Source organism: Strix uralensis, chromosome 11 (genome assembly GCF_047716275.1).
Source record: "Strix uralensis isolate ZFMK-TIS-50842 chromosome 11, bStrUra1, whole genome shotgun sequence".
Lineage (NCBI taxonomy): Eukaryota > Metazoa > Chordata > Aves > Strigiformes > Strigidae > Strix > Strix uralensis.
Genome location: NC_133982.1, coordinates 9,723,827 through 9,736,803, shown reverse-complemented (window position 1 = coordinate 9,736,803; position 12,977 = coordinate 9,723,827). Strand labels below are relative to the sequence as shown.

General features: G+C 50.0%; 1 protein-coding gene across 10 annotated transcripts in view; it reads left to right on the top strand.

The window, feature by feature from the left end:
• Nucleotides 1-12,977, top strand: part of PPIP5K1 (diphosphoinositol pentakisphosphate kinase 1) — a 50,098-nt gene that overhangs the window by 33,665 nt on the left and 3,456 nt on the right. For 6 of the 10 annotated variants that reach the window (XM_074880815.1, XM_074880816.1, XM_074880812.1 and 3 more), the window contains 3 exons: nt 3,028-3,090; nt 5,591-5,770; nt 12,779-12,916. In XM_074880815.1, coding sequence (XP_074736916.1) covers nt 3,028-3,090; nt 5,591-5,770; nt 12,779-12,916 — 381 coding nt within the window. The remainder of the gene's footprint in view (nt 1-3,027; nt 3,091-5,590; nt 5,771-12,778; nt 12,917-12,977) is intronic. The other 4 variants (XM_074880821.1, XM_074880817.1, XM_074880822.1 and 1 more) reach the window with 2 other exon arrangements.

The window sequence follows — 12,977 nt, the reverse complement described above, 5'->3', positions numbered from 1 at the left end:
ATGCACAGTGTGAGTGTGTGTTGTGATCCTGGTAAAGGCGCTCAGGCTCTGTCAGTGCTGATGAACCGCTGAGCTGAGCAGCGCTGGACAGACCGCTCCGTGGGTAGATCTGCACAGCGTGCCGTGCCCTAGTTGGAAATCCACCTAATGTTGCACAACTCGGGCTTCCCAGCATCTGAATGGATGTAAGATTATCCGTCCTCTCTTTTTCCTTTTTGTGTCAGTTCTAACAAGTGGCATTTTAATCAGTACTTTACAGAGCCTGAGTGCCTTTCTTGTCAGGGTCATAACGAACACTAGCCCTGGTGGAGTACAAGGTGGGGAGATGATTAGGGCAGTAATTTGGGGCCTTTGGGGAAAACAGAAGGTTCGTTCGTTTGGATTTTTGTCCAGTTTTGAGGTAATGAAGATGGCTTAGCAAATCAGGGTGGAAAGATGCTATCCGGTTCTCAGACCTGTTGGAGCCCCATGAATGCCGTTGTATTGAGACCATTACATATATTGACTTTCTGCATGTAAGAGAAGTCCGTTGCTTCTCACCTCTTCAGGGGGCTCCCTGGCACACAACAGGCTGAGAGATAGAGGTGGGGGGGGCGTGAACTGGGAGGATTTTAGACCCTGCTGTCTGGGCAAGTGCTGGCTACTCAGGTCCCAGAATAAGTGGTGTTTGGCACAAGACCGGGGTGTGAATACCAGGAGAGCCGCTGAAAAGGCCAGCAAGGCTCTGGCTGCTTTTCTCCCATAACTCTGCAAGCAGCGTGAATCCAAGGCAGCACTGATTCTCAGGGAGAAGCATCAAAGGCTGCTTGCTCTGTACCCAGCTGGGGACAGAACAGATTCTGCTCAGTGCTGGTGCTGTGCAGCCTGTCTCGGCGGGCTGTGCAGCAGGAGCGTGCCTGCGGCTGGCTGCTCGTGTTCAGGGTCCAGAGCAGAGTCCTGCTGCTTTAGCCTAAATTCAGTGACCAGGTCTCTGCGTGCTGAGATGCAGTTGTACCCTCAAGTACTTAAAAGGCAGATTTAACCTAGTGTGTGACTAACATGGCCCAGAATTACTCATCTTGATGTTGCACTTCTTTTTTCATGTTCCTTGGTGTGCTATGGCACCCTGTGTTACCAGCGCCTTGCTGCAATAGGAGCAATTGTGAGGAAGAAGCGGGGGGCTTGGGGAAGCAAGTAGGAGGCAGAAGGGTGTTTAGCTTCTGGGGGAGGTGGTTTGGAATGTGAAATAAGCCCTTGATCTGCATGTTCCTGCCTAAGTGAGCACCAATGAAATGCTGAACAATGGCATTTAAACCAAACATCCCTGGAGCTAAATACAGTAGGTTACACAGCAGCTACAGCAGACTCTTGGAGTATGTTTGTATCAAGGCCTTTTTCACAGTCATCAGGCTCATAATGTTTAAAAACCTTCAGATTCTGGAGCACGTATTTGCATGAACTCTTTTTTCATGGCTGTGATGCTTCAAGGTGTGGTGCATGGCTTATGGCACTTCATCAAAGACTTGCTCAAGTGAAGTTAAAATGGCCCGTATTTCTGAAGTCTTTTTTGCTTGGGGCTGGAACAGGGCTAAGGAACTCTTCAGTGGAACATTGTGTCCCAGCCTCAGGTTGAGGGAAGGTCCGTTGGTGGTTGTGATTTGAAGTTGGCTCGCCGGCAGCCAGGGATCCAGTAAGCGAAGTTGCAGTGCTGTTTAAATTCAGGTGCTGTAAAGGCAAGGGAGAGGTGTGGGGTGGGGTGACTGCAGCTCCAGAACTTGGACACTTCTAAGGGATTGCATGTGTGGGGAAGATTGTTGTGCTCTATTTGCTGAACTTGGAGAAAGAAAAATAATTTTTAGGGCTGTTGTGCTGGTGAAGGAAACTGCAGCAAGTTTGAGAGTTGGTTTAAATATATAATTTGGCTGAGTCAGTGGATGTAGCTAGAGAAGCGCAATGGGAGTGTGGAGCATGAATTGATACGTGTGTCTCCTAACCTTGGAGAGGAATGGGGGTGCAGACCCTATTGCCTAGGTAGAACAGACACGTGAAATGTAAAAGAGAAATAAAAGCATTTTCTAATTTTTTCTAAAAGTTCCTAAATAGCAGCAAAGGGTATGATTGGCTGGAGTCTCACATCAAATCCTACATACAGATGGTCTGATATAGGCCATTCTTTCCCATGATAGCTGAGGAATTTCCAGAATGGGAATAAACTGAAGTTTTCAGCCTTTTTTTTTTTCTTTTTTGGTGTGTATGGAGACTAATCTGTGTCTTTTAAAGCTCATCTGTTTGCACCCCATTAGATGCATAGAATCTGTCCTTGCACTGTCTTTCCGATGTGTGATTTCTGTGGGAGAGCTTGGCCTGTCCTGGGACATGGCCAGGAGAAGCCCGAGGACTGCTCTGGCAGGTGTATCCCAAAGCCTCCTGCACTGACATGCTTTGAGCACCAGAACTGTAGAGGCATGTCTTCATGGGTCTTCTGTTTGTTCCCTAATTATTTGATTTATGTTTAAACTCATAAATAGCTCTGTTTAGCTTGCACTAAGAGGATGTTTTGAGCTGCACTCAGCTGTGCCAGAGCTCTTCAGTTCCTCTGCAGAAGGGTGGTCCCTTTCCTTGGGTGGAGGTGAACCCTCAGCACTGTCCTCCCGTGGTGCTGCCGCGTGCTGCTGTGGCTGTGAGCTCGGTTTGGCCGCATCTCACACTGGACTGAGCCTGGGTTGCTCTCAGGGTGGCTGGAAGTGTGGTGGGGAGGTGTGAGACGCTGTCTGTGACTGAGAGCGCGTGGCTGAGGCCTTGGTAGTGTCAGGGGAGACCCTGGCAGGGCAGCGCAAGGGAAGCGGGAGCTGGCAGAGCGCGAGGGAGCCAGGAGGTTCAGCCAGACCCGCAGGCAGAGCGTGCCCGGGGTGCTACAGCAGTGCCGATGGGAGCATGTTATGGGGGTCCTGAGAAGGTGAACCTGAAAGGGTAGTTGCAAGCATAAGAAGGTCGGGGAATCCTTAGAAGCAGGCTGTTAACTGAGATGATCTGTTTTTATTTCCTCAGAGCTCTTGTCTATGCCAGCCGTAAAACGATTTTCTGTGTCGTTTGCAAAGCATCCGACTAATGGTACGTTTGCTTCCTTGATTTGACGTTCCCTCACACTTCTAACCCCATGCTCACATTCAGTTCTCTCTGCACATATTCTCCTCTCAGCCTTCTTGTGGTTTTTTTTGTCTGTGTATCTGGTGTCCAAACATGCTTCACCTTCCCCCATTGTCTCATTGTGACTGACGTGTTCATTCATCCTCTGTTACTGCTCAGTGGTTCCTCTGCTGTCCCCGAGGCATTTGTGTCCCAGGTGAACGATGAGAGCAGTGGCTCTGTGGATGGACTCCTAAAGCAGCCTTTAACTCCACTGCTGACATTAAGGCCTTCTTTCACGCTCCCTTTTGGGGGGGTGGGGGCCAGGGGGACAGTACTGTTGGACTGGGGGTGGGGGGGATATCCAATCCTTATCCTAAGAGCATCTGCAGCTTAGGTCCTCAGTTTCTACAATGTAGATTTGCAGGACCAAAGCAAGGATAGCCCCAGGCTGCGCCTGTGTCACCTGGAAGAGCGCAGTCTGTGGTGGGAGAGGAGGAGGTGCTCCAGCATTCCTTCTGCGCGTGGTGTTTCTCAGCACAGTCCTCGGGAGCGCTGGTGACCTCACGGCCCCCTGTTTGCAGGTGTCTCTCTTGGGGTGTCCCTTGGTTACTCCAAGCACAGTGGTGTTCGGGGAGCAGGCTCTCCTTTCCTGCCAACATTGTCCTGGGAGCGGTGTCTCTCCAGAGCTCTCGCTTGTCTGCTGTCGGACGGTGCTGGCCTGGGCCTGCACCCTCCTGAGGCAGGAGGGGACCAGCACCACCGTGGTGGCGTAACCTGCTCCGCTCCTGCCGTGCTCGTGGCTGGGTAAAGGACGCCCGACAGTGCTGCTGTTGACTCACTATCTGCTTCGTGTCACTACTAACCCGGACTGTGAGTCTTCTGAGGTCAAAGACCACGAGCTCTGTCGTAGCAGATGCCTTGAACTAGTGTTTATTATCCAAGTCTTGCACAGAAACTTTTGAAAAGGTTTGTTTCACAGCACAACTCGTACCTCATGGCTCCTGCTGTTGAGACAAGCTGGAACCAAAGCAGGTCACTGCTTTGTTGTAGATAACAGGTTAAGCATTTCTGTCTTATGTGATCAAGGCTGCTTCTGCAATCTTGTTGCTTAGTAAATATGAAGATATTCTGCTCTGCATGATCTGGAAGATAAAAGAAGTTCAGAAGACTGTTATGAAGACCAAAGTTTTGGGAAATATGAAAGGGGAAGGGGCAGCTAAATGTGGCTTTATCCTTTCAAATAACTGAAGGGAACCTATTTTCTGTGTTCGCTTGGTTTTGTTTTTCCCGGAGCGGCCAACTGCTCAATTTGTTTGTATGTCTGGATGCCATCTGAGCTCACGTGGTGTATGTCAGCAGGATGTGTTGTTCTATCTTGCCAGCAAAACTTGAACCAAGCACCAGACTTTCCTAAGCCACGCTGTAAAGCAACTGCCCCCACCCTAAATACAGTGAAGTGAAACTGGGCATCAGGTGAATATATCTGATGGCAAAGTGCTCCTTAATCAAGAAAACAAAGGCAGAGGTCCAGCAGGTGTGTGCTTGAAGTCAGGCATATGTGGTCTAGGCTTGGCACTGGTTTTAGCAGGAAGGACATTTAGTCACCTGAATCACTCGCCTCAGGATGCCAAAGCTATTCACAGCTCTGAATCTGGATTTTGTTTCTGAAGAGCTGCCTCTGTGTGGTGAAATGGGATGGGTGAACCAGAGCAGTGGCCAAACTCAGCGTCAGGCCAGATGGTTCATGCCCTGGTCTCGTGAGTCTTGGGAGCGTGACGTGAGTCCTGAGGCTGTGTACGTGGAGGAGAAGACATGCCTGCATGCTGGTATCTCGTCTGTCATGCAGGGATATCACAGAGGATTCCACAGGGCTGTTCTGAGTCTAGAGAGGGAAGGTCAGTGCTTCTGTGCCCGCTCTGTTCTTCCGCACTACGCTCTCAGTCAAACCCTGCTGTCCCCGGTGTCCCTGTCACAGCCTCCGGGGGTTTGATGCTGGGCCGTTTGCTCTCTTCCATGTGCTGAGGTGGCTGGCTGCGTGTGGATGCAGGACTTGAAAGCTCTGCTGGCGGTCTGGGTTTCTTGTCTCAGCTGGGGGAGGGCGAGTGTGGGCCTGACCTTCTTACCTAGCCAAACCTGAGCTGTATTGATCTTGGAACGTGTCCTAAAATTTATTCGCTTGTCAGACTTTGACTGGCAAAGATCAAACCTCACTGCTCGGGGGCTGCCCCTGTCCTGCAGCTGCAAAGTTTGGCAAAGGCTGGGCTGGGCGGGAGGCTGGCCTGCTGCAGTGGGGCTGGGGGCACGTAGATCTAAGGGTGTTCCTGAGCTGCTTGCTGCGGGGGGTTGGGCTTCAGTGTGTGCTGTGGGCCTTTCCCAGCCCAAGGCCCCAGTGCTGGCTGCTCCATCCCCGCATCTCTGCCGTTTCTCTGCCCCAGCTGCACCTGCCCCTCTCCTCTCACTCTCTGTGGCCCCTTTCCTCCAGATGCGTTTGAGCACCACCACGTTGCCCAGTTGCTGCGCCGTTTTTCCTCTGACTATGCCACGAGCCGGAACATCTCCCTGGATGCCGCTCTAGCCCATCACCTCCAGCAGTGCTCCTACCACCTGCGCCTCTTCAGGAGCTGGCTGATCTCAGGGCAGGATGACTTGGAGTGTCTTTACGGTACTGCACGCTGCAGCTGCCTTGGTCCCGTGCTCTTGGGGCTGAGCAGGGACCACTGTCTGCTTGAGAATGCAAAGTATGCTTTGCTTCTAGAAAAGGAAAGCATTTCCCTCGCCGCATCCCTTAAATCTCTGGGCTGCTGCTGCAGCAAGCTGTGTGGGCTGTTGCACCCGGTGGTTTTGGAGCCTTAGGCAGTCGCTTTTCCACACGGAGCCGGTGCTCTTGGTGTGGCTGTAACTGCGCTCTTTCCATCTCTGGCAATCGTTCGTTGCCTCCTTCCTTTAGCCAGGGTAAGCCCTTAAGCTTCCTTCAGGCTGGATGCTGAGCTCCACCGGCGCGATGCCCTGCTGACACAACACCCCTGTGCAGGTCTCAGCGGGGTGCCGTGAGGTGTCCCCTTATTAATGGAGGAACCCAAGTGAGTAGGAAGAGTAGGGGAGAAAGAAGATTAAGGAGGCGCTGCAGCTGGTCACGTGCAGAGTGAACTTGCTGTGGAAATTCTGGGGAAGTGAGTGCTTGTGGGATTGTGTTGTTTCTAGAGGGACCAAGTTAAGATAGGGTTGAAACTGAGCTTCTGTGTGGCTGCGTTGCATGGCATCTGTTCTGCCCGTTAGGACCTTTGCAGCGTGTCATGTCTCTGGGAAGAGGTAGGTGATTTCAGCATTGAGTCCAGATGTTATAGATCAAAGCTTGCTACTGTTTCTCTGGTGTTTTTCAGCCTCTGGCACAGACGGGAGGTCTGATGCGTTGAGGTCTCAGTGCTTCTGAGACAAGTGGAAAGGCTCTTCTCTGAGAGGGGCAGCTAGCTGGGGCTGGCTGTTAGCGTTTACCTTGCACCACAAAACCTGCTGGGTGCATGTGGCTTGCTGAGCTGTATGGCGTGATGATGCATGGACCTCCTGTTTCACTCAGACCCATAGGTGGAAGGGGCAGAGGCAGTATAGCTTTTCATGTAGTGAAGGATCAAGTGTTTTCAGAGCCTGGAAAAATGAGAATTTTTCTTACACAGTCTGTTTTCTCTTGATATGGTCCTTTCTGTCAAGTAGGCAATTTGGAGACGCAGTTTCTTTTCATATATAATTAGGACAATCCTTGGTCTCCTAGCAACAAATACTAAAGAGGAGCAAAATTGCTCCAAGGGAGGAGATGCTGGAACACAGCAGACTGCTCCAAAGCCAAAGCTGAGCTTCCCCTGCTGCAGATCGCAGCCATCTCCTGTGAGCTCTGGTAGGGAGAGGAAATGAGCTCAGTGCTTTGGGCAGCGATACGCCGCACGCTGCAGCACCGTGCTGGTTGTGCAGCCTGCCCTAATGCAGCCGAATGTGCGAGTTATGTACCTCAGCGTAGCAGCCTTCCTGGGTGGAAATCAGATCTCTGCAATCAGTGAGTTCGTTCTTGCTGTTTTCTCAGTCTGTCATCAAGCCCACAGTTAATTAGCATGTTTGGGATTCCTGCTGGGGTGGTTCTCAGCACAGGTTCTCCAGTCTCTGTAGCTGACGGCCCAACTTCCCCCACTTGTGAAAACTACACTACATACTCCTATCTTCTCTTTCTTGGCTTTCAACTGTACTTCTATCCACACAAAGAAAACATGAAATAAAAGATAGAATCAGGGAGTTAAAAGTATGCAGTTGGCATCCATAGCTGGAAAGGTCAGCGCTGGAGCCCTGAAGCAATCTCTGTGGGAACCTGTGCTTATCTGTGTGGTCATAGCTGGGAAAAAGAGGAGCGTGCAGTAAGTTCTTGTTGGTAATGAATTACAGTGGTACTGAAACCAAAGGTCAGCTGTGAAGAAACAGAATGGCCCTGTGATAATGAGTGGGCAGTAAAACAGCAAGTGATGTTCAGTGTAAATAAATTTAAATGACAAGGGGAAACAGCCCCACATTCATCTGTAAAATGGTGGGCTCTGATCTGACCATCACCACTTGGGATGATGTGGAAAAGGCATAAATTTGCAGTCTGGGAAAGATGTTTGTGACAGTGGTCAGAGTGGCCTGGAGAGGGGTGGTGGGGATCTGCAGTGCAGTGCCGGTCCTGGTACAGGAGCTGGGAGGTTTCTGATGGAGTGAGTAGAGGCAGCTTCCGACAGAAGTGATTTTTTTCCCTGTAGAGAAACTCCTCACCATGGTACATGGGGGTGTTTGGAGCTTAACTGAGTTCAGGGGAAGACTAGAGAATATGGAAGAGACACGTCAGGCTCGGAGCAGTTGTGAGCCGCAGGTCACTGGGGTTTGGGGGACTGCCTGGGGGAAGGGTCACTGCGTGCCCTCTAGTCTGGTGCCTCTTCATTTGCAGCTGCTGCTGGCACTGTGGGCAGAGGGGGGCTGAGCTAGGATGGACCTTCAGGCTGACTGTGCAAGCTTCAACTGAGAAGGGCTGGGTAGCAAGAATCCCAGTTCGTGTACGTACCATTTATGCATATATACGTACGCACAACTGTACACGGGGCGTATTGGAGTTGTCCCAGCAAAACAAAGCTGCACTGACCAAGCATGTTAGAGAGGAGCTTGCTGAGGCTGCTTTCTCCCCTGCCCTTCGGAATCTGTGCTGAGACCGAGCAAGTGGTTCTTTACTCCAGAAGAGCTGGCATGCAGACCTCTGGCATACAGACCTTCTGGGGACATACCAGGTGCCGCTGGTCTGCCTGTTGTTTCAGGATCTCCCTTAGAAAGGAACAGGCACCCTCTCCACTCCAGTGTCGAGCTCACAACTGGAGAGCTGGGTAGTAACTTAGCAACTTCTGCTAATCAAATTGTGTGTAGTAATGTTCAGAACTCTCAGGCAGAAATATAATACACAAAAGGATGGCTTTGGACCAGAAGGGCTTCTCACCTGAGTCTTCCTTGGCCTCTGCCTTTGTCTCTTGGCTGTATTCTACTTGCCAGCCTGCTGCAGCAGCAAGTACGTTCTCTCTTTAACAAGCCCACTCTGCTAGGAGAGAAGCTTGCTGTATTTGGGACCTCAGCTCAATCTTGGTAAAACTGAGGAACATGCCATTTGGACTCCCTGAAGACTGCTTCTTTGTCACGCCTGCTAGCCAGGAAGTCTGCTGGCTCCCCGGTGATCTGTTGAATTACCAGCTCTGAGGGATAATCACACCAACACTGATTTCATTCCGGGGGCGGCATGTGTTCCATAGAAAGTCAACTTTCCCAACTCATATTACACAGTAAGTTTTCTTCTTGTCTCTCTGGTGCATACATAGACTTTGGGAAACTTTGTGTTACCTTGATTCAAATTAGATGTTTCCCCTTAATGAAATGGTATTTATTTCCTCTTGAGGGTTTAGACTGAGGCATCTCCTGCAGTAGTCAAGAAGATGCAAATGAATTCAAGGTCTTGTTTTCTCCCTTGTTCTTCCCTTTTTCCAGTGTAAAAATCTGCTTGTTTTAGTTCTGCTGCTTACACCTTTAGTTGAATTTTCTTCCAGACCTCAGGGTGACTGAAGGAAATACAGCTAAATGGATGAAATCGTTACATCTGAAGTGAAAGAGCAGTAGGGTAACACAGCATATAGGGTTCGCTCAGAGACTCTAATATATTTGCTTGGTGTTCAAGCCATGAAATCACAAAGTAGGTGTTGGCTGTTTTGTAATTCTTCATTGTGTAGGCCAGGTAAAAATGTGGCACTTCCTGACTCTTTCTTTGAGGTCATCTGCTAAGAGGTAGCTGTTCACAAGAGTTGTGTCTGTTCTTACTGCTGCTGGAGCCTTCTAGAAATCTGGGATTCTCTGTTTTACATGGACCATGTGAGACAGGTGCAGGTCTCCATTTGCTTTATGTGGTATAGTGTGCTAGATGATCTCTGCAAAAGGGTCCTTATACTCAAATCACCTTCTTAATACTCTTAGGAAGTGTTATCTGTTGGTGCTAGGCAGCTCTGAAACAGTCCTGCTCTAAGGGGAGAGTCACTGCCTCCTTGAACATCTGGAAGACTTCTTCACAAACCATGATTACGCTCAGAGGCCTCTCTGGCAGTGTGCAGTAAGGTATGCACGTGCCACGAGCGTGAAGCTCCAGGGAGAAGAGCTCAAACTTGGATCATAGTTAACTCAGCTATAATGTGAGTGGACCTTCAGCTTTGGCATCAGCGTGCCTGGGAGAGTCAAAGCAGGACTTGTAATCCTCTAGCTGGATTGTTCCTCTGCTGCTCTCACCTGCAGAATGGCTCTTCAGGCAGTACTGTTCTCTCTGATGTGTCAGGATGCTGCTGCATTATTGATTCAGAGTGGGGATTCCCTCATAGCTGCTCCCCCATGTCACACACAGTCTCCTCAAACATCTGAATAACACATACTCACAGACTACTCTGCCTTCTCTATCTTGAGGTTTTTCCTATAACCAAACCTTGTTTTCTTTGACAGATGGTTTCTTCCTGTTTTACTGAACAAAATTTCAGAGACATAACCACGCTGTACTCCTTGCCCCGAGGAGATTGCAGTTGACTTTGGGATTCATTTTTAGCTACTCTGGTCTGCAGACCCCGGCCACGTGCCTCTCCCTGCGGGGCAGGCCTAGCACTGGCGGAAGCAGATGGGCCTCTGCATCCCTAATGCAGCTCGTGTAGTCAAACCTGAATGAAATGGAAAATGAAACGTGTTCCTCTGTGAGTTGCTGTTTGACTTTGGTACAAAATGAATGGAATTCTGTCTAATTTCTTGTGCCATTGTCCATGTCACAGACTCCTGCGCTGCAGGCCCCAGGAAAAGAGTTCCGGGAAGCAGCATCAGCAGCCAAGCGCTCAGCTCAGGGTGGCTCTCAGGCTGGAAAGGTTCCTGTGGTTCGCACTCATGCTTTATTTTTGTTGCCCCTTCCTAAAGATGTCGGTTCTCTGCTTAGATGTGTGTGATGCAGCAGTGGTCAGAGCCTTCGCTGTGATACCCGTAAGGGTTACGGTCTGCACGGTAACTTCTGCCTTGGCTCTGCTGTGAACCTGCCGTTGCTGGCCTCTCCCCAGCAGGTCAGGGGAGGTGTGCTGGGAAGTGGGCTGCCATACACAAATGAGGGGGGGGGTCCTTGAAAATAGTAGTGCTTCACCATGAGAAGGGAAACTTTTGCCTCTTTCTCTACTTGCTTGGGACCAGCTAAGTGACACAGTGCTGTGCGAGCAGGCAGTTGGCTCCTCGGGATGTAGGTCTATCATCTCACATCTGTAGCGTTGTCAGTGTCACGCGTTTCCTTCAACGCTGGACCTTTCATTTCCTCGTTTTGTCAGAGGAGTGCCCAAGCACTCGGATCCCCATCAGTGCCTCCAGTGTATCTTGTAACTACATTGCTTTGCCCTGTGTTATATTCCAACTTCTTCCCTTTTTCTTTGGAGACTCCAATAGCTTTGGCTATTATTATACAATAGTTATTTACCCAATAACTGCCCGCTCTTAAACCAGATTCTGTTGTGAAATTACATTAGCCTCATACTATGCTGGTCTACAGCCATTTCCACGTGGCTGTTCATTAAGTCTTGCCCTCACCCTTTTCCTTTAATTCTGTCTCCTAGAATGCCTATGAGAAAATAATGAACAGATACTCTTCCTTATTCATGGCTTCTACTCTAAGGACTTCTTAGCAAGGGACAGAAGAGTATGGTATTTTTCCTGTTTCATGTTCCTCCTTCCTAGCCAAGGATTTGTTATCCTTCATGTCTTGAATTGATGCTTGTAGGCTCTTTGTGGCATAAGTAACCTCTCTGGACTCTCTGGAGGGTTCTTTGTCTCCAGTAGCTGTTGTGGCACTGCTAACTGGTGATGATCTGGTCTGCAGCCTCCTCATACTGGGTGTGGATTCACTCTAAATACCATCTGCTGGCTCATGATCTTTGCCTCTTGCAGAACTGGGTTTGGTGTGTGGATTGGAGCAGAGGCTGTCCTGGAGGTGACTGGAACAATGACTGCACTTGGCAGATAATCCAGGTGCTCTAGGTCTTCTCCTTCACCTTCTCTAGGTGCCTTCGAGCTGCACCTTGACCAATTTTAGCCTGTCAGTGTGCTCGGCCACAATCCTGACACAGTAGTGCATCAAGAGCTGTTGTACTTCTTGCATTTCAAAAAGAACTGTTGTACTTTTTGCATTTCAGAGTAATTTTCCTTCTCTGTAGGAACAAACCCAATTCCTTCCCAGGGCCTTTTCGAGCTCCTTGGAGGGAGCTAGAGACTCAGAATGGGAAGCCTAAGCTTAAGAAGTTTAGAGGCCCTTAAACTCAAGAGGTGTAGAGCAGGAGGAGGCCTCATTCCCATATGCCCAGAGACTCATTTGTGTCTTCCTTGCTCCTCTGACAGTTTCAGGCTGGCTTGGTTCCACAGAGCATTGCCAAGAAGCTTGGATGAAGAGGAAGATGCTTTGCTGTAATACTCTGCTGGCTTGAGCAGCAAAGAATTTATTGTGAATGGCTGTGATGCAGCTTAGCTCTGAGCGAGTCTCTGCGACATGTTGAGATACCTGTTTCTGCTAATTCCGGGTTTGCTGACAGTGAAGCCTTGTTGAGGGGACAAATAATTCAGACTGTTGCCCAGCCCTGTCGGGTGGACACCGCAGGCTCTGCTGCCAGGGGGGTTCTGCCGCTCCCTGCGCCCGTGGCAGCGTGCGCTTCCCTGGCCGAGGGGAGGGGGCGGAGGTGTCACCGCTGCGGGGAGTCCTTCTGTGGAAATTCTGCTGACTTCACTCAAATTCTGTTTAGCTTCTGTGAAGTGTGGGCGCTGTGCCAAGTTCTCCATCACAACCATGTTATTTTAGCAAAAGGGTCACGGGCTTTGCAGCGAACGTGGCTGCTGCTGGGTACGTTTCCTTTTCTTCCCCCTCCTCCTGCGTGTGCCTGGATGCTTGCTTTCAGGTCTGTTATTGCATGTGAGTGCCTAGTGGTGGTTTTCTTGGCCTAGAAGAGGTGACCTTAGGCCTGAGTGTGCCTGTTGTTTGATTCCCAGACTGCCCAGCTCCTTCAGCCATGAGTGGTCCTGCATGGATTTAGGTTGCTGTTTGCTCTATTCATTTTCTGATTGGGTTTCTTTCCAGGTTTTGAAGGCTGTTCCATGGTTCCCACCATTTATCCCCTGGAGACCCTGCACAACTCCCTCTCTTTGCGACAGGTCAACGAGTTCCTGACGGCTGTGTGCAGGAGCTGCAGTGAATCGCATGTCCAGTCTACTGCAGGTACTGGTGAGGTGGGCTTGTCTCTAGGTAAGCCAGAACAGAGTCGAGGCAAGGAGAACTT